The sequence below is a fragment of the Podarcis filfolensis genome (genome assembly GCF_964270895.1).
Source record: "Podarcis filfolensis genome assembly, chromosome: 9".
NCBI lineage: Eukaryota > Metazoa > Chordata > Lepidosauria > Squamata > Lacertidae > Podarcis > Podarcis filfolensis.
The window spans coordinates 73,510,997-73,533,166 of NC_139610.1; the positions used below are offsets into that span (position 1 = coordinate 73,510,997).

Consider the following 22,170-nt stretch of genomic DNA (forward strand, 5'->3'; position numbering starts at 1 on the left):
TTCTTCCTGGCCTGTGCCTAAGATGTTGTGTTGCGCTAAACAAGTTTAAGACAGTGGTAGGAGCAGCATCTGGGTCAGCCTGACTGCACAAGAAAACCAAGCAGGAGATCTGGCGTTGGGGTGGGTACTCCCAAGAGATGCCTCTGGGGAAGTGAGCCTCAGAATCTCTTGGAATTTGAAGCTGAGCTGCACTTCCTGGGTTAAGCGAAGCAGGGGCCCTCCAATGCCCCGCTCCCCGGGATTATGCAAATTGCAGCGCAACATCATCTGGCAGGCCACAGATTCCTCGCCCCTGGATTAAGCAATGCAATCTACCTGCTTTGGGGTAGTTTTGAGACCAAGAGAGTTTTGGAGATGAACATATGAACTAGGATCCCGGAAGTGATATAAATAGAAAAGAATGTAAACTTTTTTTATATGCAGTAACAGCAGCTAGAATATTATTAGCCCAGAAATGGAAGCAAGAAGAATTGCCGACGAATGAAGAATGGAGAATGAAGTTGATGGACTATGCAGAATTAGATAAATTAACAGGAAGGATCCGAAACTGACGGGACCAGAGATTTACCGAAGACTGGAGTAAATTTATGATCTATATGAAAAGTATTTCTGATGAACAAACGACGTTTGTAGGTTTGCAAGAAGTTCTGTGAGGAGTATTGTTAGAAATATTGTAAAATTGGAGAAGGGGACATGACAGGTTAAAAGAGGTAAAGACAATATAAAATTAAGTAATGCATAAAAAGTGATTAAGATGGAAGATCATCGGAGGTGCTGATGGAAGTCCAAAAATAATGTATTTGTTATAATATGTGGGGTATGTTTTATAATTTGTATGCTAAAATTAATAAAAAATGTATTTTTTAAAAAAACATATGAACTAGGATCCCACACACCCAATATTGTATTTACTTACAGTGGTACCTCTGGATGCGAACAGGATCCGTTCCCGAGACCCGTTCGCATCCTGAAGTGAATGCAACCCACGTCTGAGCGTGCACCGGTCACGATTCGCCGCTTCCGCGAATGCGTGTGACATCGTTTTGAGTGTCTGCGCATGCGCGAGCGGCGAAACCCGGAAGTAACATTACTTCCGGGTCGCCACAGAGTGCAACCTGAAAATGCTCAACCTGAAGCTACTTCAACCCAAGGTATGACTGTATTTGCGAAAGATAACCTGGAATTCTTATTTATTTTTTGCTTATGGCCACATCCTAGAGGCAGGCTGACGCAGACTCACCTGCCTTCGTCTTGCCCTGAGGCTCTTTGTCAGAATTGTCTGACTCCCCATCCCTAGTGGAACCAAAGATTCATTCCTCGGATAGCCGTGAACAAGCCTATCAACAGGGGCAGGACAGGGAAATCGGCTACAGGAGAAACAGTAGCACATGTAACTCCCTATCAATCTACTGGTGTGTGGGTACAATGGTGCGTTTTATAGCCACCTTTGATTTGTTATGATGTGTGTGCTCTGTCCTCTACATGCACCTAACTGTTGGTTTTTATGGCACCACAGCAACAACAGGCAAAAGTCTGGAGGACCATGCGAGTCCTTCCTCATTCACAAAAGATGCAACGCTTGTCAGAGACCTTGCCGCCACCGTGGCTTGTTCCTCCTCGGTTTTTTCTCTGCAAGAAGCCTGCCATGCTGCCTCCTCTGCTTGCCCTTGCTTTCCAGAAGGAACCCATCCAGCTGAGCAAATTCGCCCTCCGTCCCACTCTCGGGATCTTCCCGTAGCCTCGCCTGGCTGGGTGTCGGAGTGGGGAAAGTCAGGCCGACGTCTCGGGTGTGCTTCTTGGTGGCACTGTTCACAATCTCAAAGTCTCCTGGGGTTCAAAAGAAAGGGATTTGATACTGGTATGTTCTAAACATTATGTATGTATATATAGCTTTAATTCTATTGGTGTTTTAATTGTATTTTAACGATTAATTTTTCTATGTTTACCACAAACTGATTATGAGCTAGGCTTGACACGGTCTGCTCTAGACACATTAACAAATATGCACATTTTTGTTATTAGTAATTAGCTGAATCTGAAACGTGCTTACATGGATGGATGGATGCCAAGCCACAGCTGGCATACAGACTGAATCTTAACTCTGCTTTTTTATATATTCTGGAATTAGATCCACATGTGAAACCTGCTCAAAGTTATTAAAACAGAAACAAGATATGAAAAGCAAAATCCTGACTTCTTTTTTTACTTTCCTCTTGGTTTCTGAGTCTTTAAAAATATGAGTCTTTGAAAATACGAGAAATATACAGTATTTTTGGATAGAAACTGGAATGTCCAGGGCGTGCAGAAACGGAGAGGATGACAGCAACATCTCCTTCCTTGAGATTTTGAAGGATGCTCAAGCATCAATGAACAGTGCAAAGAGCTATGCAGAATGAAGAATGACACATACACACAGCAAAATCATCAGATATAGTAGCCTAGCTACAGGATTTATTACTTCCATGTATTAATTTTGTCACGTGTGCTTCCATGTTCATTTTCTGAATATACACACTTGCTTTCCCCCCAATATACATTAGTCTGTTGAAGAAGAAGCCCTGCACAGAGCCTGGGTCCTATCACTGAACATGTTGCTGAAACCACACAATGGGATCAGAAATTTCAGAAGACCCATCTAACTCATTTTTCAACCTTCACAGGCATGAGAACAGAATGCTAGACTAGGTGGAGCTCTGGCCTGATGCAGCAGAGGACTCCATATCTTAACAGGGAGAACCTTGATTTAAACCCAGGGGTCAGCAAACTTTTTCAGGGGCTGGTCCACAGTCCCTCAGACCTTGTGGGGGGGGCAGACTATATTTTGGAGGGGGAGAAATGAACAAATTCCTATGCCCCACAAATAACCCAGAGATGCATTTTAAATAAAAGCACACATTCTGCTCATGTAAAAACACCAGGCAGGCCCCACAAATAACCCAGAGATGCATTTTAAATAAAAGCACACATTCTACTCATGTAAAAACACCAGGCAGGCCTCACAAATAACCCAGAGATGCATTTTAAATAAAAGGACACATTCTACTCATGTAAAAACATGCTGATTTCCGGACTGTCCGTGGACCGGAGTTAGAAGGCGATTGGGCCGGATCCGGCCCCCGGACCTTAGTTTGCCTACCCATGATTTAACCAAACAAAACACACCAAGAACCATGCCTGTCTTATGCAATGTGGAATTCCTGCATCCCTCACCCTGCCTCAGAGAAGGAGGGCTGGAGCACATGTCCTCTTAGGTCCCCTCCAACTCGCAAACTCTTCATTCTGCCAATAATGTATAGACCTGCAGAAAACTGGAGGTTGTGCACGGCTTCAGTTTCAATAGGGGGTGAGGATAGTACACGGTTGTGTATACCCAGGCTCCATTTTTAGATAAGTATTGTCCCAGAACAGAAATCACACAACAAATAAGAGCAACATTCACATCATCAAATAAGGAGTGAAGCTCCAACCGTCTGAGCAAGAGAACTGACATTTATTTGCAGTAGTGAGAAAGTTTACGACTGTGCTTGCAAGTGGGGAAAATACCACACAGAACAAGTCAGTTCTCTGACCCAAGATTTATTACGAGGCCAGAGTCAAGAAAGCCCACAGAACGAGCAAAGGAACTACCTGCTAGCATCAAAGAAGCCCGTGGAGGGAAGGGAAGTGCCATTTCACCGGAGTTCAACTTGTTATCCGTTTTTTGAAAGGATCTGAGCTGCAAAGATGTGCAGGCAGAGAAAGCTCTGCAAGCACACCTGGCTGACTGAAGTAAGAGCGAGGGACTCTGAAGAGGATCACAACAAAAAGGCAAGAGCGCAGACATGAAGGCAAGAGTCGGAATGAGAGCTGCTCACCTGCCTGGACAGCCTTGTTCAACATCCGCCTGCTCCGTTTGCTACTGAGAGCAGGGCTTGGTCCAAGGGAGCTGCTGATGGTAGAAACGGAATCCGAAGAAATGAAAGAGTCCGTTGCCTAAAGGAAAGAATCAGGCAGATGCATAAAGGTCTCAGAGGACTGCAAGTTCGTTTGTCGGTGTTTGGAAAGGAATCAAATCAGCCAGTCTCTCTCTCTCTCTCTCTCTCTCTCTCTCTCACTCACTCACACACACACACACACACACACACACACACACAAAAAGAGCACCACCTTGGCTCTGAGAAACAAGCCAGCTAGCTTTTTAGAACACAATGTCCACATCCATTTCCTTCAGGAATCGTCACTTCTGTGGTCATGAGGATGGGGCAATTATTCCCCCTGTTCATGGCTTCCAGCTTGGATGAATGTAAGTTGCTTGGTGGGGAAGTATGGAAGGAAAGTTACTGGTGGCCATCTGGGGCGGGACCCCAATATAATAAACCACTTTGGCATATAAATTAGCAATAGCTGTGGGCATGATGCCTCCTCTTTATTACGTCATGTCCCCATCTATATTATGAAGCAGGACAGGATTATTATTACAATTATTATTATTATTATTATTATTATTATTATTATTATTAGTACTACTGCTACTGCTAAAATTTGTATGCCACCCTTTTTCTGAGATATCAGGATGAATCACAGAATAAAAGCACAAAGTACATAATAAAAACAAGAACAAAAACAAAACAAAACAAAAAAGCCCATTCCCACAAAAACATTTCAAAGGACGTGGGCTGTTAATCAGCCAAAGGCCTGGTTGAAGAGGAATGTTTTCGCCCGGTGCCTCAAGATGCATAATGAAGGCACAGCTAAAGACCATTTCACCTGCTGCTTACGAAAGCTAAAGGACAACAAGGCTGACCTTTTTCATACTCTTAAATGCAGAGGCCTCAGCTCAGCTGATGCAATGGAGGATGAGAAAGACAGAGAGACCCCAATGAAGATTAGCCTGCCTCCGCCCACATAGCTTAGCTGATCTTCAAATTAAAGGCTAGTTGTCACTCTTTCCTTTCACCGGTTTTATGCAGATCATAGGTAAAGGGACAACTCTGGGGTTGTGGCGCTCATCTCGCTTTACTGGCCGAGGGAGCTTCCGAGTCATGTACAGCTTCCGAGTCATGTGGCCAGCATGACTAAGCCGCTTCTGGCGAACCAGAGAAGCACACGGAAACGCCGTTTACATTCCCGCCGGAGGGGTATCTATTTATCTACTTGCACTCTGACGTGCTTTCAAACTGCTAGGTTGGCAGGAGCAGGGACCAAAGCAACGGGAGCTCACCCCGTCGCAGGGATTCGAACCACTGACCTTCTGATCGGCAAGTCCTAGGCTCTGTGTTTTAACCCACAGTACCACCCGCGTCCATATGCAGATCATAGATCATAGCAAAATTTTTGCTGTGGATTACCCCACAGGTTCCTATGCCACATACTTGGGCTTAGGGCCCTCGTATTTACGGGACCACCTCTCCTGGTCTGCCCTGCAGAGGACCTTCAGGTCCATGAATAACCATAGTTTAGAGGTCCCGGGCCCTAAGGAAGTCAGACTATCCTCCACCAGGGCCAGGGCCTTCTCAGTGATGGCTCCGACCTGGTGGAATTGCTCTGTCCCAAGAGACTAGGGCTCTTCAGGATTTAACCTCCTTCTGTCGGGCCTGTAAGACAGAGCTATTCCGCCTGGCCTTTAATTTGAATTCAACCTGATCTTTTATTTCCCTTCTCTTCCCTCCCCTTTTATGAAGATCACCCGCTCTGAGACCCCACAGCTAATTCTCCCCTGGCCTCCTCACTGGCCCAAATAGGACTAATTCAGCCAGCTAGTCTGGTGACTATCTAATGCTTATTAGATGGATTTCCCCTAAATTGATTTCTGAACTTTGAATTTTGTTATTCATGTTTTTATACTGTATTTTATGCTGCTTTTACAATTAAGTGTTTTACATTTTTTGTTAGCTGCCCTGAGCCCAGTTTTTGAACCGGGAAGGGAGGGGTATAAATAAAAAAATATTATTATTATTTATTATAGTTACCTGGGTCTCTTTTCTTTTTGGCTCAGCATGAGCCGTTCTTTGGTAGTCTGCTGCCCTGTCTTTCCTGCTCCCCCCCTTGGCATACTTCTCCGAGCGCGTCTTCTGGTGTCGGATTGCGCTGTACAGCTGGGACAGTTTGGGGGACACCTGCACTCTGTCATGCCCAAAGGCCCGGATCAGCCTCTCTGTGTCGATCGTGGAAACGGAAACACTTGCCTCCGTCCGAGACGCAGTGTCCGTCTCGGGCTGAGTCACTTCTGAATCGGAGGTGATGTCGGTTAACACGCTGGCATCTTTCACAGGCCTCATTTCAGAAGAGGTGTCGCTCAGAATCGCCGAATTCCGACGCTGCTCCAAATTTCTATCCATGTGGTAAAGAGCTGTGGCACTGCCAACTTTACAGTGCCTAGATTTTGTATTGCTGGTAGCCTCTGGGCTCTCTTCCACCTTTCCTCTGGGGCTATGGATTGCCACTCTACCTTTGTACGCCTTATTTCCTTGGGAAATGATCTTCTTTGACTCTTTCCCCTTTGGCTCCACTTGGACACGGACATCTTCATCCTTGACAGGCACCAGGGTGTGCCTAACCGGGTTTTGCAGCAGTCTGGCTAATCTATCAAGTCGCTCTACCAGAGACAGTTCACTTCTGCTGCTGCCACTCGGACTACGTTGCTGATGCTGCTTCTGGCGCTCCAAGTATTTAGCCCAGAGTTCATCTAAACTGCCTGTGAAAGGAGCACTTTGCATCGTTGGGAGATCGGCTACCCGCTTCTCTTTGAAGCTGCTCCTTTGGCTGCTTGGAAGAAGCTGGTCTTTGGACAATTTGTGGCCACTTTTCCTCACATCAGGCTGTTTTAGTTCCTTACTTGGAGAGCCTCTCTCCAAAGTCTCATTGAACCTCAATTCCTCCAGCACACTGTAATCTGGCTCAAAATTCGGTGGGGAAAACCTCTCTTCTCCTGCTGGCTGGTGTGGAGAGAAAACTGCCTGACCTCTTCTGGATGTTCCGTCATACTGGAAGATGTCTTTTGAAGGAAGGGCTGGGTGCTCTTGCACTGCATACTGTCCCAAGGCATCATTCCCAGCAAGGAAGTCAATTTCATGCTGCAGAGGCACTGGGTGATGCAGATAAAACTGAGCAGATCTGAACACTGAATGGGTAGGGGCCACAGATTCCAAGGGATATGGGACTTTGGGACTTCCTAAAGGGGGAAGGGAAGGAAAAAGAAAATGAAATATTTACACTCGGCTGGAATGAAACAGCTACAATACATGATGGTTCTCATTCTAAATTGACAGTGCTATTCATCAACTCTAGGCGCAGTCTCCTTACATGTTTAGTTTATTTTCTTTTCATCCATTAATTTGGGGATTTGTATAAGTTGCTTTTCAAAACAGGGCTCTCCCAAGGTGACATACAATTAGAAGAACGCATCAAACCATACCTTGAAAAAAGGAACTTTAAAAACAAGACAACTGTGCTTAAGGCGGCCAACAAAAATAATACAAATTATACCAAAAAAAGAAGATAAATGTAATGAAAAAGTGACAATACAAAATGAAATACATAAACACAAGGGAAGTGAAACAAATAAAATTAACAAGCACAATGGTTAAAATCCATTTCAATGCACTTCCAAGTCCCTTTATGGGCCAGAGCAAAAATAACAGTAATAAATGGAGTTGTATAAATGAACTCAGAGAAGACTAGTTTCTCTGTACAAGCAGTTGTCTACTCCTCTGCTAGACCAACAACAAAAATAATTGCTTATGCTGGCCTAGGCTTGTGGAATCTTGTCAGGAAAATAAAACGGCAGCACAAACTCTTTCCTCAAGCTGAAAATAAGGCTGTGCAAAATGGACGGCTGCCTGCATTTATTCGGGCTATTGAATTTAGATTATCTAGTTATAGGCTAAGGAGTTTTTTCCCCCTCTGGCAGAACACACAGCTCTCCACACACACCCTCGCCCGAGGCATGAACATTTTTTAATGTGCTCATCTCCCCAACGTTCTTCTGTCCTCCCTTCCTTCTAATACTAACATTTCAAGAGTTGTGTATGTCACTCCATGGCAAGAGCTGATCAAAGGCACAAAGGCAAGAATTCTCCTTCGGCTTCTGAGCCCGTTGCCGCACTGAGATTTTTTTTATGTGGAAACGCAGCCAGTTACGAACCTATAAAGCTTGCATGGAAAAGCTCATATATTCTGTCCACTCTCTCCCTAAAATACTACGCTGTTCTGCTCTAATTCTTTTGGCATTTGCAGATTCTGTTGAACACCTTTCCTTCCTTTGGCAGTGAGAGAAACTTTGGCTGGCTCGTTCTGCACTGCCAGAGGATACTGAGTGAAAGAGCACAAAGGGAAGACCAGGTTCTGGGTTCAGTTATGGAGCCAAGCAGTGGGTCCAGAACAGAAGCATTGGTTTAAGGCAGTGGTTCCCAACTGGTGGTCCATGGACCCCAGGGGGTCTGTGGCACCATTCACATAACAAAAACTACCATAGAGATATCGAAAATTTCAAAAGTATGAGATCCATGGCCACAAATGGGAACAGCAAGCACCACACTCACATATATAAAAACAGTTTGTAACTTTTTCTAAGTCTGATTTCTGGGCCAGAGGTGTGTACGATCTTCCTGGAGGTTACAGTTGGGGGAAGGAAGAGTTAACCGTTTACTCCCCAGCTGCCCTTAAGAAGTTCACTGCCCGCCCCCCATTAAAAAGACTACTTGTGGCTCGAGGTGTTTTTCCAGGGATCACAGCATCTAATCATTTTGCCCTTCGTTTTCAGAAATCATCTTCATCCACAATCTTTTGATGATGAATAAAAAAGAGCATCCTTTTCATGGCATCCTAAAACTATCATCCGGTACTGTTGCTCTGAACTGCTGTTCTGTTACTTTTGTGATTGTGTGATTTTGTAATTTTAGTTTAATATTTTAATGATACAGTGGCACCTTGGTTCTCAAACTTAATCCGTTCCGGGAGTCCGTTCAACTCCTGAAACCGTTCGAAAACCAAGGCGCGGCTTCCGACTGGCTGCAGGAACTTCCTGCACTCAAGCGGAAGCCACGTCAAGACGTTCGGCTTCCAAAAAACGTTCACAAACCGGAACACTTCCCAGTTTGCGGCGTTCGGGAGCCGATTTGTTCGGGAGCCGAGCCGTTCAAGAACCAAGGTACCACTGTAGTGTGTTTTTGTTTTCAACCAAGATATTTTTCTAGCTCCCCCTGGAAGCATTTGGTGAAGGGAAGATTATAGCAACAGCAACAAGTTATTTCAACTCCCATAGCAAAACAATCATTCTTGGGACACTCTGGAGCTAGCACAATACATAAGAGGCTTCCAAACTGTATTAAATATTCAGATGCCACAAAAGCAGCTCTTGTTCCACCTTCAGAGATATAGAAGAATAGTCACCTTTGACACCTTCCTGTGCTCCTGCATCTCCTCCTGTCCAAGCCTCCTTAGGAATAGCCCTTTTACTATAGATGCCCTCTCTGTGCTTGATAGTTACAGGACTTGGTGGAATCTCATCCCCTGAGCCAAGTGCCTGTGCTGGAAATTTTGGAGGGGTGGCATCGTTTGATCCTGTTAGAAGACAGAGAGTAGGGAGACCAATATATACGTATATATATGAAAGAAGCCTGGGAAAGAAAAAGTACATTAAAAAAATAAAGACACAGAAAAAATAAACATCCTGCAGCGGCATGTTTCTGTGTTGTAACAGTTCTAAAGTCTGCAACGGAAGCCGATTTATATTCTGGGTCAACAGCACTTGGTCACCTAACATTTTCCCAATTAAACAAGACATATCCCAACTCTATCAGTTAATTTAGTTCTTTTTAAAAATGGGTGTATGCTTTCTAGGATACCTCATTACTGAACTCCACCGCGGTCCTGGATGGATGCTACAACAAGGTCCCCTATGTAGACAGACTTCGCATCTGTGGTCAACCTCAGGTGGAAGATCATTCATTATCTGTTAGCCTGCCTCTTATTTAGAGATCCAAGAGACGGCTTTTTGAAACCTCTGTTCACACAAGCAAACAGGTACACCCTGGCAGAAATGGTTGGGTTTCTTTTGAGTGAAAATAATAGCTTCATAACACACAGGAAAAATGAGTTAGATGGAATCACTTCAAGTTGTGGTGATTCGGAGGTTTAATCTGAAATCAAGCTAGATGGTGTCTCTGGTATCTTCTCTCTCATACTTCAGGGATGTTGGCTTATACTATGGATGAATGTTCTGTATTATTTGCTAGGGGTTTGTCATGACCTTCAGCTAGAACAATAAACTTACAAACTGAACATTACAGAACTACATTCACAGAGTTCCAACCACTAGCTATGTCTTCTTGGTTTCGGTTCCAACCAAACAGGATAGGCAAACAACAGAACCTAAAAGCACGTGAGGTCCAATTTTGACCAGGTCATCTTTTCCATCAGGGAGAAGCTCAAAGCTATTGCCTGCTTTGAGGAAGAAAGACTAATAAATTCATGCCAGTCTTGTGATTGAACTTAACAAATAAGAAGCACCGTCCAACACCTTAGAAAGATGGTGCAAATGAGAAGGAATCTGTTTCCCATTCAGTGGTAGGACTCAGCATTATTCAGAACTACTTCAAGTCAAGCAAGCATGCCTCTGAGCATGTACAGAGTACAGGTTAACTAAGCTCTTGTACAAATACAGGCAACGCAAACATTTTGGGTCTCTGTTTAAACCAGCATTTCTCAACCTGTAGGTTCCCAGATGTTGTTGGACTACAACTCCCATCACCCCTAGCTAGCAAGGCCAGAGCTCAGGGATGATGGGAATTGTAGTCCAACATCTGGGGACCCACAGGTTGAGAACCGCTGGACTAAACTGAACATTGCACTGCTTCCCAGAATACTTCACTGATACCTTACCTAAAGGTAAAAACACAGAGAAAACTGGAACAAAAGAGGGAAACATTGCTGGAGGGAGAGAAAGAACTGGAATGATGCAGCAGTTCGAAGCAGAACCAGGAAAATTAAAGACATCTAGGGTCCACCAACACTGGTAGAAAGAAATCATGCTGCCTTTCTAGCTATTAAATTGTTCCCCTTGTCATTCAAATCTAAAAAGCCATTTCACACCAAAAGGCAAAGCTTAAATGAAGCACGCATACGAGTTCTGTTTCTGCTCTACAACTATTGTAAATCTAGACTATTGCAGCTCAACTCTATTCAACACATTTAAACACAGCACAACAAACTGCTTACGTTCTTGCATTTTATGCAAAGTCGGTTCCTTGGCTCTGGTGAGAACAGCCATGGTACTGAGCCGCTTAGATAAAAGTTTGGAGCAACAGGAAATACCTGAGTGGGAGCTCTCCATGGTAGTCTCTGATCGGACCCGTGAGAGTCTGAGGGTTTCTTTTGGACAGGGAACGTAGTACATCTCTGAGCTCCCAGGTGGTTTATATGGCAGCAACCTTGGCGTACCTGCAGGCATCGGAAGCAAGGTGGACAAGACAAGGACGCAAACTTAGCACCAAATGCGATACTACTTTAACCTTATAATCTGTTGGCATAGCTAGGATCCTAAACGTATACACTTCAGTCTATGTAAAAGTCTGCAAGGAACAAGCCTCTCACCTGCCTTGTATGACTTTTCCATCCCACAGAAAATGTGGCAGTGGATTCACAAGCTAAACTGGTAGATTTACTCAAATATCCCTCAAGGAGAAAGTAGGTCTCACAACTGAGAGGGGATAATATATAATATGAACAAGGCTGCCTTGCTCATTAGGCATAGCTCTTCAGATCAAAGGACAGTAAATTAAACTTCTCACCAGCCTGCCTGTTCAAAACGGAGATGTGGCTCATGGGAGCAGCTGCAGAACCCAGCATTTCATGACTCTTTCGATGAGAAGGTCTCAGAGCTTCCACGTCACCAGTGTCATTGCCAACAAATATCTCTGCAGAATAGGTTGCCCTCTCAGGGCTTTCTGTTGTTATTTGAGTGATGGCATCCGATGACATCCTTTCCGTTTGGGAAGAGGCCGTGGTTTTTAAGTTCTCTTCGGGACTCTGCCAGTACGAACCCGGTACTCTTGTGCTTCCTCGGTCTGTAACTGGGAAAATCTGCCTGATCTCCAGTGGCTCCTGATTTGGGGCTGGTTTTGCTACAACTGGAACATGGGAATGCTTAAAGTGGGAATCTGGTGTAGGTGACCTTGGAAAATATGCAGAATCCTGGGTGCTTGTGAAACGTTCTGTGGGTTTCAAATTAGAGGTCGCTTCTAACGAATGACTCGGATCATTTAAAGTTGCTGGATGAGGGTCGCTTTTAAATCCACCAACTCGTCTCTTTTCAGCACCAGCATCTATTAAACTAGGAAGAGGCAATTCCACATGCTTTGGAGAGAGGGTCAGATGGACACCAGACAGTGCTTTCCGGGTTGGTGATGAAGGAGGGACTGGAATGGTCGTTGAAATATGATCTGGGGAGGAAGTGGATAACAGGCCGCTGCTTCCAGTGTCCATGGCTTCAGCCCTGCATAAATATTGATCAGAGGCAGATTTGCTCTCTTTGTTCAATGTACTTTCCCTGCCTGGAGGAAAGTGTGGCTTAGGAATACCAGCAAAGCTTCTCGAGACATCTTGAGAAGCATCCTCTGCCTTTTGTTGAGGTGGGTTGACGGGACGGAGAGGATCACCCATAGTTTCTCCTGGGTTAAATTTATTATCAGAAGCGTTAACTGAAGGCCTGTCGTATCTTTTTAGCCCAGTAAAGCCTTGGTAAGCAGCCTGGGTTTCTTCCCGATTCTCTGTAACTGAGTGGACCTTTTGATCAGAGCAACTAGGCTGGGAATTCTCCATAGAGGCAGAACTCTTTTCCTGAGGATATGCCTCCTTGCTGACAACCATGGGCACATGACGATGGCTGTCTCCACCTGGACGAAATTCAACACTCTTATCTGGCGCATGAACGGCTGTCATGCTCGCAGAAGCGCAAGGTTGAGGAGTTCCCACTTGCAGCTTACTAGACTCCAGCTGTTCATTGCTAATCGACTGGGTTTCCAAAGGAATGGCTTCAGGAATGCTGGCACAGGGCACCCGGGAAGACGATGTCCTTTTACGGGATGCAAAAGTAATGGATGTGATTTGTTTGGCAGATTCTGTAGAAGAGGTGTCTGCAGCCAATTTTGCCTGTACTGAGGCACTCACTTCTTTTCCTGTGGCTGCCTTGGTGGTACCTGTCAGCCCCTTCAGACTTGGGTCTGTGGCGATAGACAAGGGAGTGTGAACATTGTGGCTGGAGTCCGAGAGATTTTCTGAGTGTGCCCGCGGCTGGTCGCTGACATGACTTTGGTCACTGGTCAAAGACGTAATCTCGGAGTCATCCGGAAGGGCACGGTCTGTTCCACATACCACCCTAGGCTGGGCTGCACTTATTACAGGGCATTCAGCTAGTTGGGAGTCTTGTATCTGAAAGTCCTTTTGCAGCTCACTGTCACTTGAAGTTTTTGAGAGTTCTGTGTCTGTCTTCAGAATAGAACTGCAGCTAGAAATTCTTTCATAGCTGTTTCCCCGCAGCCCATCCTGTCAAGAATCCGAGACAAACAGAAGGTGCAAACTTTAATAGTATAGATCCACAACAGCAAAATCAGTTCAACAAATTAACGTAAATATTTTTATATTTGATCTGTCACAATCAGTGGGGCAGAGATAAAACCAATGAATCCTGCATGTACAAACAACTGCCAAATTAAGAAGATCAGAGGACTTTGTTTTAAAGAAGGCTTCCTAATCTAAACCTCAACAAATCTTTAACTTTAAAGAATAGAAAAGGAAGTGGACCAAATCTTTTGCCTCCAAGTCCCAACTTGGTGTCAGACTGCCTCCAAATGTGCCAAGATGTCACCATGAACAGAGAGAGTCAAAGTGAACCCCGATTTAGTGGCACATATAAACTAGGGATGGAGTTTAACAACCCAAATCAGAAAAATATGACTACACACGCAAAAGTTGTGAAGGCACCAATGCTATTCCACCACTTCCTTCTGACACTTCTAACAAATTTCTATCACTTAGATCCTGCATTTAAAAATAAAAGTATTTTCAAGGCTGCTTGCAAAGTCCAAACATAAAAAACCCATCAAGATCAAAGAACAAGCAATTAATAGACATCAGTAGAAAAAGCTAACAAATCAAAAGAACAGGGAAGTTTGTCATTAAGAACCTTTCGGAATAATAATACAGTTAGCCTACAAGTTAGCCTTCAACAATTTTATTCAGAGATTTTGTGTTGAAGGGCAATTATTATTATTATTATTATTATTATTATTATTATTATTATTAGTATTATTATTCCTGGATAACATTCTGGGAATTGTGCCTAAAGCCAAAAGCTGCATATAGCCAAAACCCATTAGATTCAATGGCAGGTGGGATTGCCAAAGTCATTCTTCCTAGAACTACTTTCCTCCCCTTGTTTGTTTTAATTTTACCTTTTTTATTTTGCCATGTGCATCATGCTGAATGCACACTAGTTAGATGCACACAAGTTGAGGCTTACTGTAGTCCCACCCACCCCTCCCAGTTTCAGAATCTATCTAAAAATGTGGCGGCTTGGTGGATTTCCCCAGGGAGAAAACTGCAGTATCACCACCCAAATGTGTATTGTTCTCTGGTGCTCCTTATACAGTTCAGCAGAATGGCATTTATGAAAAGACTGATCTGCCTGATGCACAAAGTAGGTCTATGTTCTTGCAATCAGCACAATAAAAATGTAAAGGTTTTATTAAACGTCAGTTAAAGGCAACATTTAATTCTACACTTTACTGATAGGTGGTTTATTTGCAGAGGCACTTGTGGATGGCTCAACAGAGGCAGGCAATTTCTAATCTAGATTTGAAGACTATTTCCAACAGCTCCGGTGTCACCCAGTTTAATCTGTTTACTGAAATGCCAATCTAAATAATGCATGGGCAAAAGAGAACGGCGTAAGCTTTGAACTCCACTAGGCTCTCTTCCTAAAAAGGAATAAAGAAAACCCCTGGCATGTGAGGTTTGCAGCTTTACTGAAACGAAGCACACTTTTGGGCATGCTACGGATGAAGATTGCCCATTAAAATAGAATAAAAATTCTCATCTTTTCTGCAGTTAACGTCAAGTCTTTTGTGAGCCAGAGAGAGAAATTATAAAAGCTGCCATTATTCCTTTGGAGGCAGCGATACAATAAATGCAAAGAGATATCCTCTTGTTTACCTGATGTAGTAAAAACAACTTATTTGGCACAAGTAAAAACAAAGAACAAAAAACACCAGCCTGCTTCTGTAAGAAAGGCTGAAACAAAACACATCTTTTCAGAGCAAAGATCACACAGCAAACTGTCAGTCAAACAAACAAACAAGGAACCTCTTTCAGATGCATGCAGAAAATTCAGCAACTCCAGCTTCCTGGAGTGAAAATTGTTTCTTGGAAGCAATTAGAGACAAAGAGATAGTATTCAGGTGCATTACTCAACGCTTCAAAACATGCTGCAAAACCCTCACCTCACCCCCACGTCAGCACCAGAGGCAGAGACATTGTTCTCTTACGCTGGGAACAGACAAGACAAACAGGTACAAAATCAACAGGCATTTATATCTATGAACAGTTACAGATAGGTAGCCGTGTTGGTCTGCCATAGTCAAAACAAAAATTTTTTTTCCTTCCAGTAGCACCTTAAAGACCAACTAAGTTAGTTCTTGGTATGAGCTTTCGTGTGCATGCACACTTCTTCAGATACACTGAAACAGAAGTTGCCAGATCCTTCTAGATAGTGAGAAGGTGGGGAGGGGTATTACTCAGAAGGGTGGTGGGAATGGGTGATTGGCAGATAGCTGTGATGAGCCTGTTGACGACTCTTAACGACTGCAATAGGTCTTACAGGAAAAACGACTGCAATAGGTCTTACAGGGGTGAGAAGGTGAAAAATGGCTTTGTCATGTATACTGAGATAAGAATCCAATGTCCAAAGACATGGATTCTTATCTCATTATACATGACAAAGCCATTTTTCACCTTCTCACCCCTTGCTTTTTCCTGTAAGACCTATTGCAGTCGTTAAGAGTCATCAACAGGCTCATCACAGCTATCTGCCAATCACCCATTCCCACCACCCTTCTGAGTAATACCCCTCCCCACCTTCTCACTATATAGAAGGATCTGGCAACTTCTGTTTCAGTGTATCTGAAGAAGTGTGCATGCACACGAAAGCTCATACCAAGAACTAACTTAGTTGGTCTTTAAGGTGCTACTGGAAGGAAAAAATTTTTTTGTTATATCTATGAGTTATTCAAGAACGTAAAACCAAGATGCTGCTTGCATTACGGAGTTCTTTAATACAAAAGGTCTCCCTACCCACCACCACCGCTGCACCCCCAACATCAAGAAGCACAGTCGCTTCTCACATTACTTTGTCATACATGTCTATCAAAGACATGGGCAGGACTGAAAATGACTGGATAAGGTGCATGTTTGAACTTTTGAAAAATGAGATACAGGCCTCAAATGTGTTTTCTAAAAATATTCAAGAAACAAGCCAGCAGAAGAATCCCTGAGATGAATTATTATTATTAATAATAATAATAATAATAATAATAATAATATTACTACTACTACTACCGTTATTAACCAGCCCACCTGGCTGGGTTTCCCCAGCCACTCTGGGTGGCTCCGAGCAGAATAGTTAAAACACGATAAAACATCAAACCTTAAAAACTTCCCCTCAAAGGGCTGCCTTCAGAGGTCTTCTAAAAGTCAGATACAGTCGTACCTTGGAAGTCAAACAGAATCTGTTCCGGAAGTCCATTTGACTTCCAAAATGTTCAGAAACCAAAGTGTGGCTTCTGATTGGCTGCAGGAAGCTCCTGCAGACAATCGGAAGCCGCGGAAGCCCCGTCGGACGTTCAGGTAAATAAATTTTTATTTATACCCCGCCCTCCCCAGCCAGAGCCAGGCTCAGGGCAGCTAACACCAGTAAAATTACAGTAAAAAACATAATAGGGGAGGGGGGGAACCATTTAAAATACAGGTTAAAAATACAATTTAAAATGCAGCCTCATTTTAATAATAACCCATAGATCAAGAGCATAAGGTGAGGGCAACATAAGGGTCTGACTGAGTCCAAACCAAAGGCCAGGCGGAACAGCTCTGTCTTGCAGGCACTGCAGAAAGATGTCAAGTCCCGCAGCGCCCTAGTCTCTTGTGACAGAGCGTTCCACCACGTCGGGGCCAGTACTGAAAAGGCCCTGGCCCTAGTTGAGACCAATCTAACCACCTTGCAACTTGGGACCTTCAAAATGTTGTCATTTGTGGACCTTAAGGTCCTCCGTGGGGCATACCAAAAGTACGTTCACAAACCGGAACAATCACTTCCGGGGTTGTGACGTTCGGGAGCCAAAATGTCCAAGTCCCAAGGCGTTCAGAATCCAAGGTACGACTGTAGTTGTTTATTCCTTGACATGTGAAGTGAGGGTGTTCCATGGGGCGGGTGCCACTACTGAGAAGGCCCTCTGCCTGGTTCCCTGCAACTTCACTTCCCTTCAACTCTGTCAGTGAGGGAATCAGCAGAAGACCCTCAGAGGAGGACCTCAGTGTCTGGGCTGGACAATGGAGGTGGAGACGCTCCTTCGGGTATATGGTAGGCCAGGAAATCTGTAAAGTCATTGTTTGAGAGCAAGCTGTATGAGTAACCCTGAAAGCATGTATGGAGGTGGGATATGCCCTAGGCAGCCACTTGATGCTCATTCCATTTCTTCTAAAGGATTCCTGCATTGCAGAGGGTTGGATAATAATAATAATAATAATAATAATAATAATAATAATAATAATAATAATAATAATTTATACCCCGTCCATCTGTCTGGGTTTCCCCAGCCACTCTGGGCGGCTTCCAACAAAACACTAAACTGCAATAACCTATTAAACATTAAAAGCTTCCCTAAACAGGGCTGCCTTCAGATGTCTTCTAAAAGTTTGGTAGTTATTTTTCTCTTTGACATCTGATGGGAGGGTGTTCCACAGGGTGGGTGCCACTATCGAGAAGGCCCTCTGCCTGGTTCCCTGTAACTTGGCTTCTCGCAGGGAGGGAATCGCCAGAAGGCCCTGGGAGCTGGACCTCAGTGTCCAGGCTGAACGATGAGGGTGGAAACGCTCCTTCAGGAATACAGGACCGAGGCCCGTTTAGGGCTTTAAAGGTCAACACCAACACTTTGAATTGTGCTCGGAAACGTACTGGGAGCCAGTGTAGGTCTTTCAAGACCAGCGTTATATGGTCTTGGCGGCTGCTCCCAGTCACCAGTCTAGCTGCCGCATTCTGGATTAGTTGTAGTTTCCGGGTCACCTTCAAAGGTAGCCCCACGTAGAGCGCATTGCAGTAGTCCAAGCAAGAGATAACTAGAGCATGCACCACTCTGGTGAGACAGTCTGCAGGCAGGGAGGGTCTCAGCCTGCGTACCAGATGGAGCTGATGGGGACTAGATGGGGTCCCTGGTATCCCTTCAAACTCTGCAGTTCTATGATTCTATGCCAACACCTGGGAATAAGGTCAAGGCTTTCCTGCCCACTCTGGACACTAAATATTCCATAGTGGCAGAAGTTTCATAAGCAGCCAAACTAGCATTTGAAAGGTAGGGGTGGGTGTGCATTTCCTCAGGATCCGTGGTCAGGAGCTGTTTCCCACTGGTGGGTGGGGCAAAACCTATAAACACACACAAAAGCTATACATACACAGAGTTACACAAAACACACCACAAAGCTAATTCATGCAGATTGGCTGGGGGGGTATTTTTATCCCCAACCTGGGAATGAGGAGGCCCCCTTTGCTCCTTAGCTCATTGGTGAGCATCAGCTGAGAAGAAGGAGGCCCAGTCAAAGGCCGATTTAGGGGAGCATGTATCGGGCGCAGAGCCTTGGGTGAGCCGCCAGGGATGCCGCAGCTACAATTTAGAATGGAGTGCAAGAAGCAGAGGGGCGCTGAATTTTTGCCAAGGACATTTGAGACCCCAAGATCCGCCACTGGCCCAGTTTTCATCCCCATGCTGCATGCTGGGTGGGGAGAGTGAAATCAGTGTGACATGAAGGTGTTGAAAATCAGGTCTTCTGCATAGGTCCTTTGATGACAGAGGGCACAGCTTTCATACCCACTGCAGCAAGATAGGGAAGGGTTTTTTTTTTTATGTCATTTCAACAATTTGTAAGCCGCTTAATTACAGTCATCTCTAGCCAGTGTATAGGAGACTTAATACAATAAAACTAAGAATGAGTTAAAACTTTATATTTTTTATTATCAACTGGCAGTGTGAAAGTGAATGGTTACTGGCATCTGACATTATATATATATAGCGATTCACCAGAATCAATGTCTTATCAATTCTGGCAATACCCCATAATGGAAGCCAAGCTGGGATGGAAAGAGAAAATGATCAATGGTGACTATGACACCAGCTGTGTGAACTTGCCCTCAAAATGTGGGGCAGATTACTACGGCTCCTTTGGATTTTGAGTATATTAAGGGAAGCAGGTATTCAGCTACGCAAGTCTCACTTATTTCCTGTTTATGCTTTTCAATTGACAACATACAATCTATTGTCTGGTTTTCATAACTAACTACAATAAAACTGCAATGTAAAAAGGTAAAGGGACCCCTGATCATTAGGTCCAGTCGTGGCCGACTCTGGGGTTGCGGCGCTCATCTCGCTTTACTGGCCGAGGGAGCCGGTGTACAGCTTCCAGGTCATGTGGCCAGCAGGACTAAGCCGCTTCTGGCGAACCAGAGCAGAGCACTGAAACACTGTTTACCTTCCTGCCATATCTACTTGCACTTTGATGTGCTTTCGAACTGCTAGGTTGGCAGGAGGAGGGACCAAGCAACAGGAGCTCACTCCGTCGCGGGGATTCGAACCGCCAACCTTCTGATCGGCAAGCTCTAGGCTCTGTGGTTTAACCCACAGCGCCACCTGCGTCCCTAAACTGCAATATAAGATGTACTAAAAACCTCAGCGGCTAGGACTCGCTGATCGCATGGTCGGCGGTTCGCATCCCCATGGCGGGGTGAGCTCCCGTCGTTCGGTCCCAGCTCCTGCCCACCTAGCAGTTCGAAAGCACCCTTAAGTGCAAGTAGATAAATAGGTACTGCTTTCTAGCGGGAAGGTAAACGGCGTTCCGTGTGCTGCTCTGGTGCCGGTTCGCCAGAGCAGCTTCGTCACGCTGGCCACGTGACCCGGAAGTGTCTTCGGACAGCGCTGGCTCCCGGCCTCTAGAGTGAGATGAGCGCACAACCCTAGAGTCTGTCAAGACTGGCCCGTACGGGCAGGGGTACCTTTACCTTTACCTTTAATTACAACATAAAACTAAAAATGTGTCTGCGCATGCATGCGCACGCACGCATGCATATATACATACAACAAGCCTAATGTCAGTTTCACTGCCGAGATAAAAATAAAACACTAGATCCTCACCCACAGGGATCTGACAGGAGTCCTTGCAGACAGGAAGCTTGTATGTGTGTCCCACAAACACTAATGATCTGCTGCTAATAAATAGACATAGGCCAAATTTGCTTGTAATACTGAGTTAAGTTTTAGCGCTACGTGGATGAGTCCATGCCAAACATCAAGCTTGTGTTCTTCCCCTCCTTCTACCATGTGGCCAGCATGACAACTTTAGCAAAGTTTAGTTTCACTCTAGCAGAATCCCTGCCTAGCATTATGTTTGAACCAGGAGTCCCAATTTAAAACAAGCTCTGTTAAGTTTCATAACAAGACAACTTCACGCCTGGCTTGAACTGGGCTTGTTATCTGTTTTATTTAGTGAACTTGTATACAGCTTCACATCTCAGAAAAACCTCTAAGCAGTTCACAAATATTTCAAGCAAAACACAAATGCAATAAAATACTGCAGATATAGATTTTTTTAAAAACACCATGAATACATTAGAAGAACTCCATCATTAAAATAGCACAGTCAGCAACAGAACAGAATAACCATCCTTGTTATGAATCTTATTAGCTTAAACTAGGTTCCTTGCTTCAAACATAATGCTAAGCTGGGAGTCTGTAAAAGTGAGACTAAACTCTACCCAAGTCTTCCTCCTGGCCATATTCTTCCACGTAGCTTGGTCTCATCCTCACAACACTAAACCATGGTTCAGAATGTATGCGCGCACACTGCCCATAACACTAACAGCTGAAGCTGTGCTAGCTATGGTACAACCAAGCTGCATATTCAGCTCACACCAGAAGGGCTATAGTTCGGTGGCAGAGTGCATGTTTTGCATGCAAAGTCTCTGCTTCAGTCCCCATAACATCCAGACAGAGCGAGGAAAGACCAGACTTCTCATAACAGACATTCTGACTTGCACTGCAGTCAATAAGAGCTAGTCCCTTGCCTTCCGAATGCAGGGCACATACTGGAAAAGGTGACCTCCATAATATGCATATTATAAATGTTTTAACCAGTCATCCGGTTTCCAAAAATCCCAAGCTATGTGGAGATGCTATTAAAAGGTCACCAGGACTGTGCACATGGTAAAACCACACCACTGGGAAGAAATTATTGCTTTGTGCAACACTTTTTTTTTTATTCAGCAGTTGTAAGATGCTTGTCCACAAGCAAAAGCTTGTGATTCTGTCCTAACCCTACAATGCTTCCTAAATCTGCCTCCTGGTTCCCCCTGGTTCCTTCTTACCTTAACATTTCCAGTTTTCCTGGCACTCAAAAGCTGCATTCTCTTGATCTCTTCTATCATCCGCCGGTCTTCCTCGTTTAGATCAGCCTCGGCGTCTGCAGGTTGAAGAGTCAGCTTCAGTTTCACCCAGGCTGCCAGAGAGATCACAGAAAATGAGAGGAGAAGTTGCTAATTCAGTCTGATGCATTGGCAGGTGGTCCACGTTCTATTAAGGTAACGGCTATGGACACACAAACCAAGAACGGTTATTAAACAGAGAGTTTGAAAGATTGCAATATTAACATATATCCTGCTATGCAGGAATTGTTTTAGCATGTCTGTTCAGGACATGTTACCTAAAATTTTCCAGGATTAATTTCAGATTAGACTGGTATTTTCACTGATTCTTGGAGAAATACTTCAACTTCTTTTACACTTAAAGGTAAAGGGACCCCTGACCATTAGGTCCAGTCGTGGCCGACTCTGGGGTTGCGGCGCTCATCTTGCTTTATTGACCGAGGGAGCCGGCATTTGTC

At 44.4% G+C, this 22,170-nt stretch overlaps 1 protein-coding gene across 5 annotated transcripts in view; it reads right to left on the reverse strand.

The window, feature by feature from the left end:
• Positions 1–22,170, reverse strand: part of ALMS1 (ALMS1 centrosome and basal body associated protein) — a 74,710-nt gene that overhangs the window by 17,991 nt on the left and 34,549 nt on the right. For 4 of the 5 annotated variants that reach the window (XM_083631527.1, XM_083631525.1, XM_083631526.1 and 1 more), the window contains exons 8-14: positions 21,656–21,786; positions 11,769–13,521; positions 11,293–11,418; positions 9,370–9,540; positions 5,949–7,150; positions 3,855–3,972; positions 1,591–1,827 (exon numbers count right to left, since the gene is read on the reverse strand). In XM_083631527.1, coding sequence (XP_083487653.1) covers positions 1,591–1,827; positions 3,855–3,972; positions 5,949–7,150; positions 9,370–9,540; positions 11,293–11,418; positions 11,769–13,521; positions 21,656–21,786 — 3,738 coding nt within the window. Of the gene's footprint in view, positions 1–1,590; positions 1,828–3,854; positions 3,973–5,310; positions 5,385–5,522; positions 7,151–9,369; positions 9,541–11,292; positions 11,419–11,768; positions 13,522–21,655; positions 21,787–22,170 lie in introns of those variants that run through there. The other variant, XR_014552291.1, reaches the window with a different exon arrangement.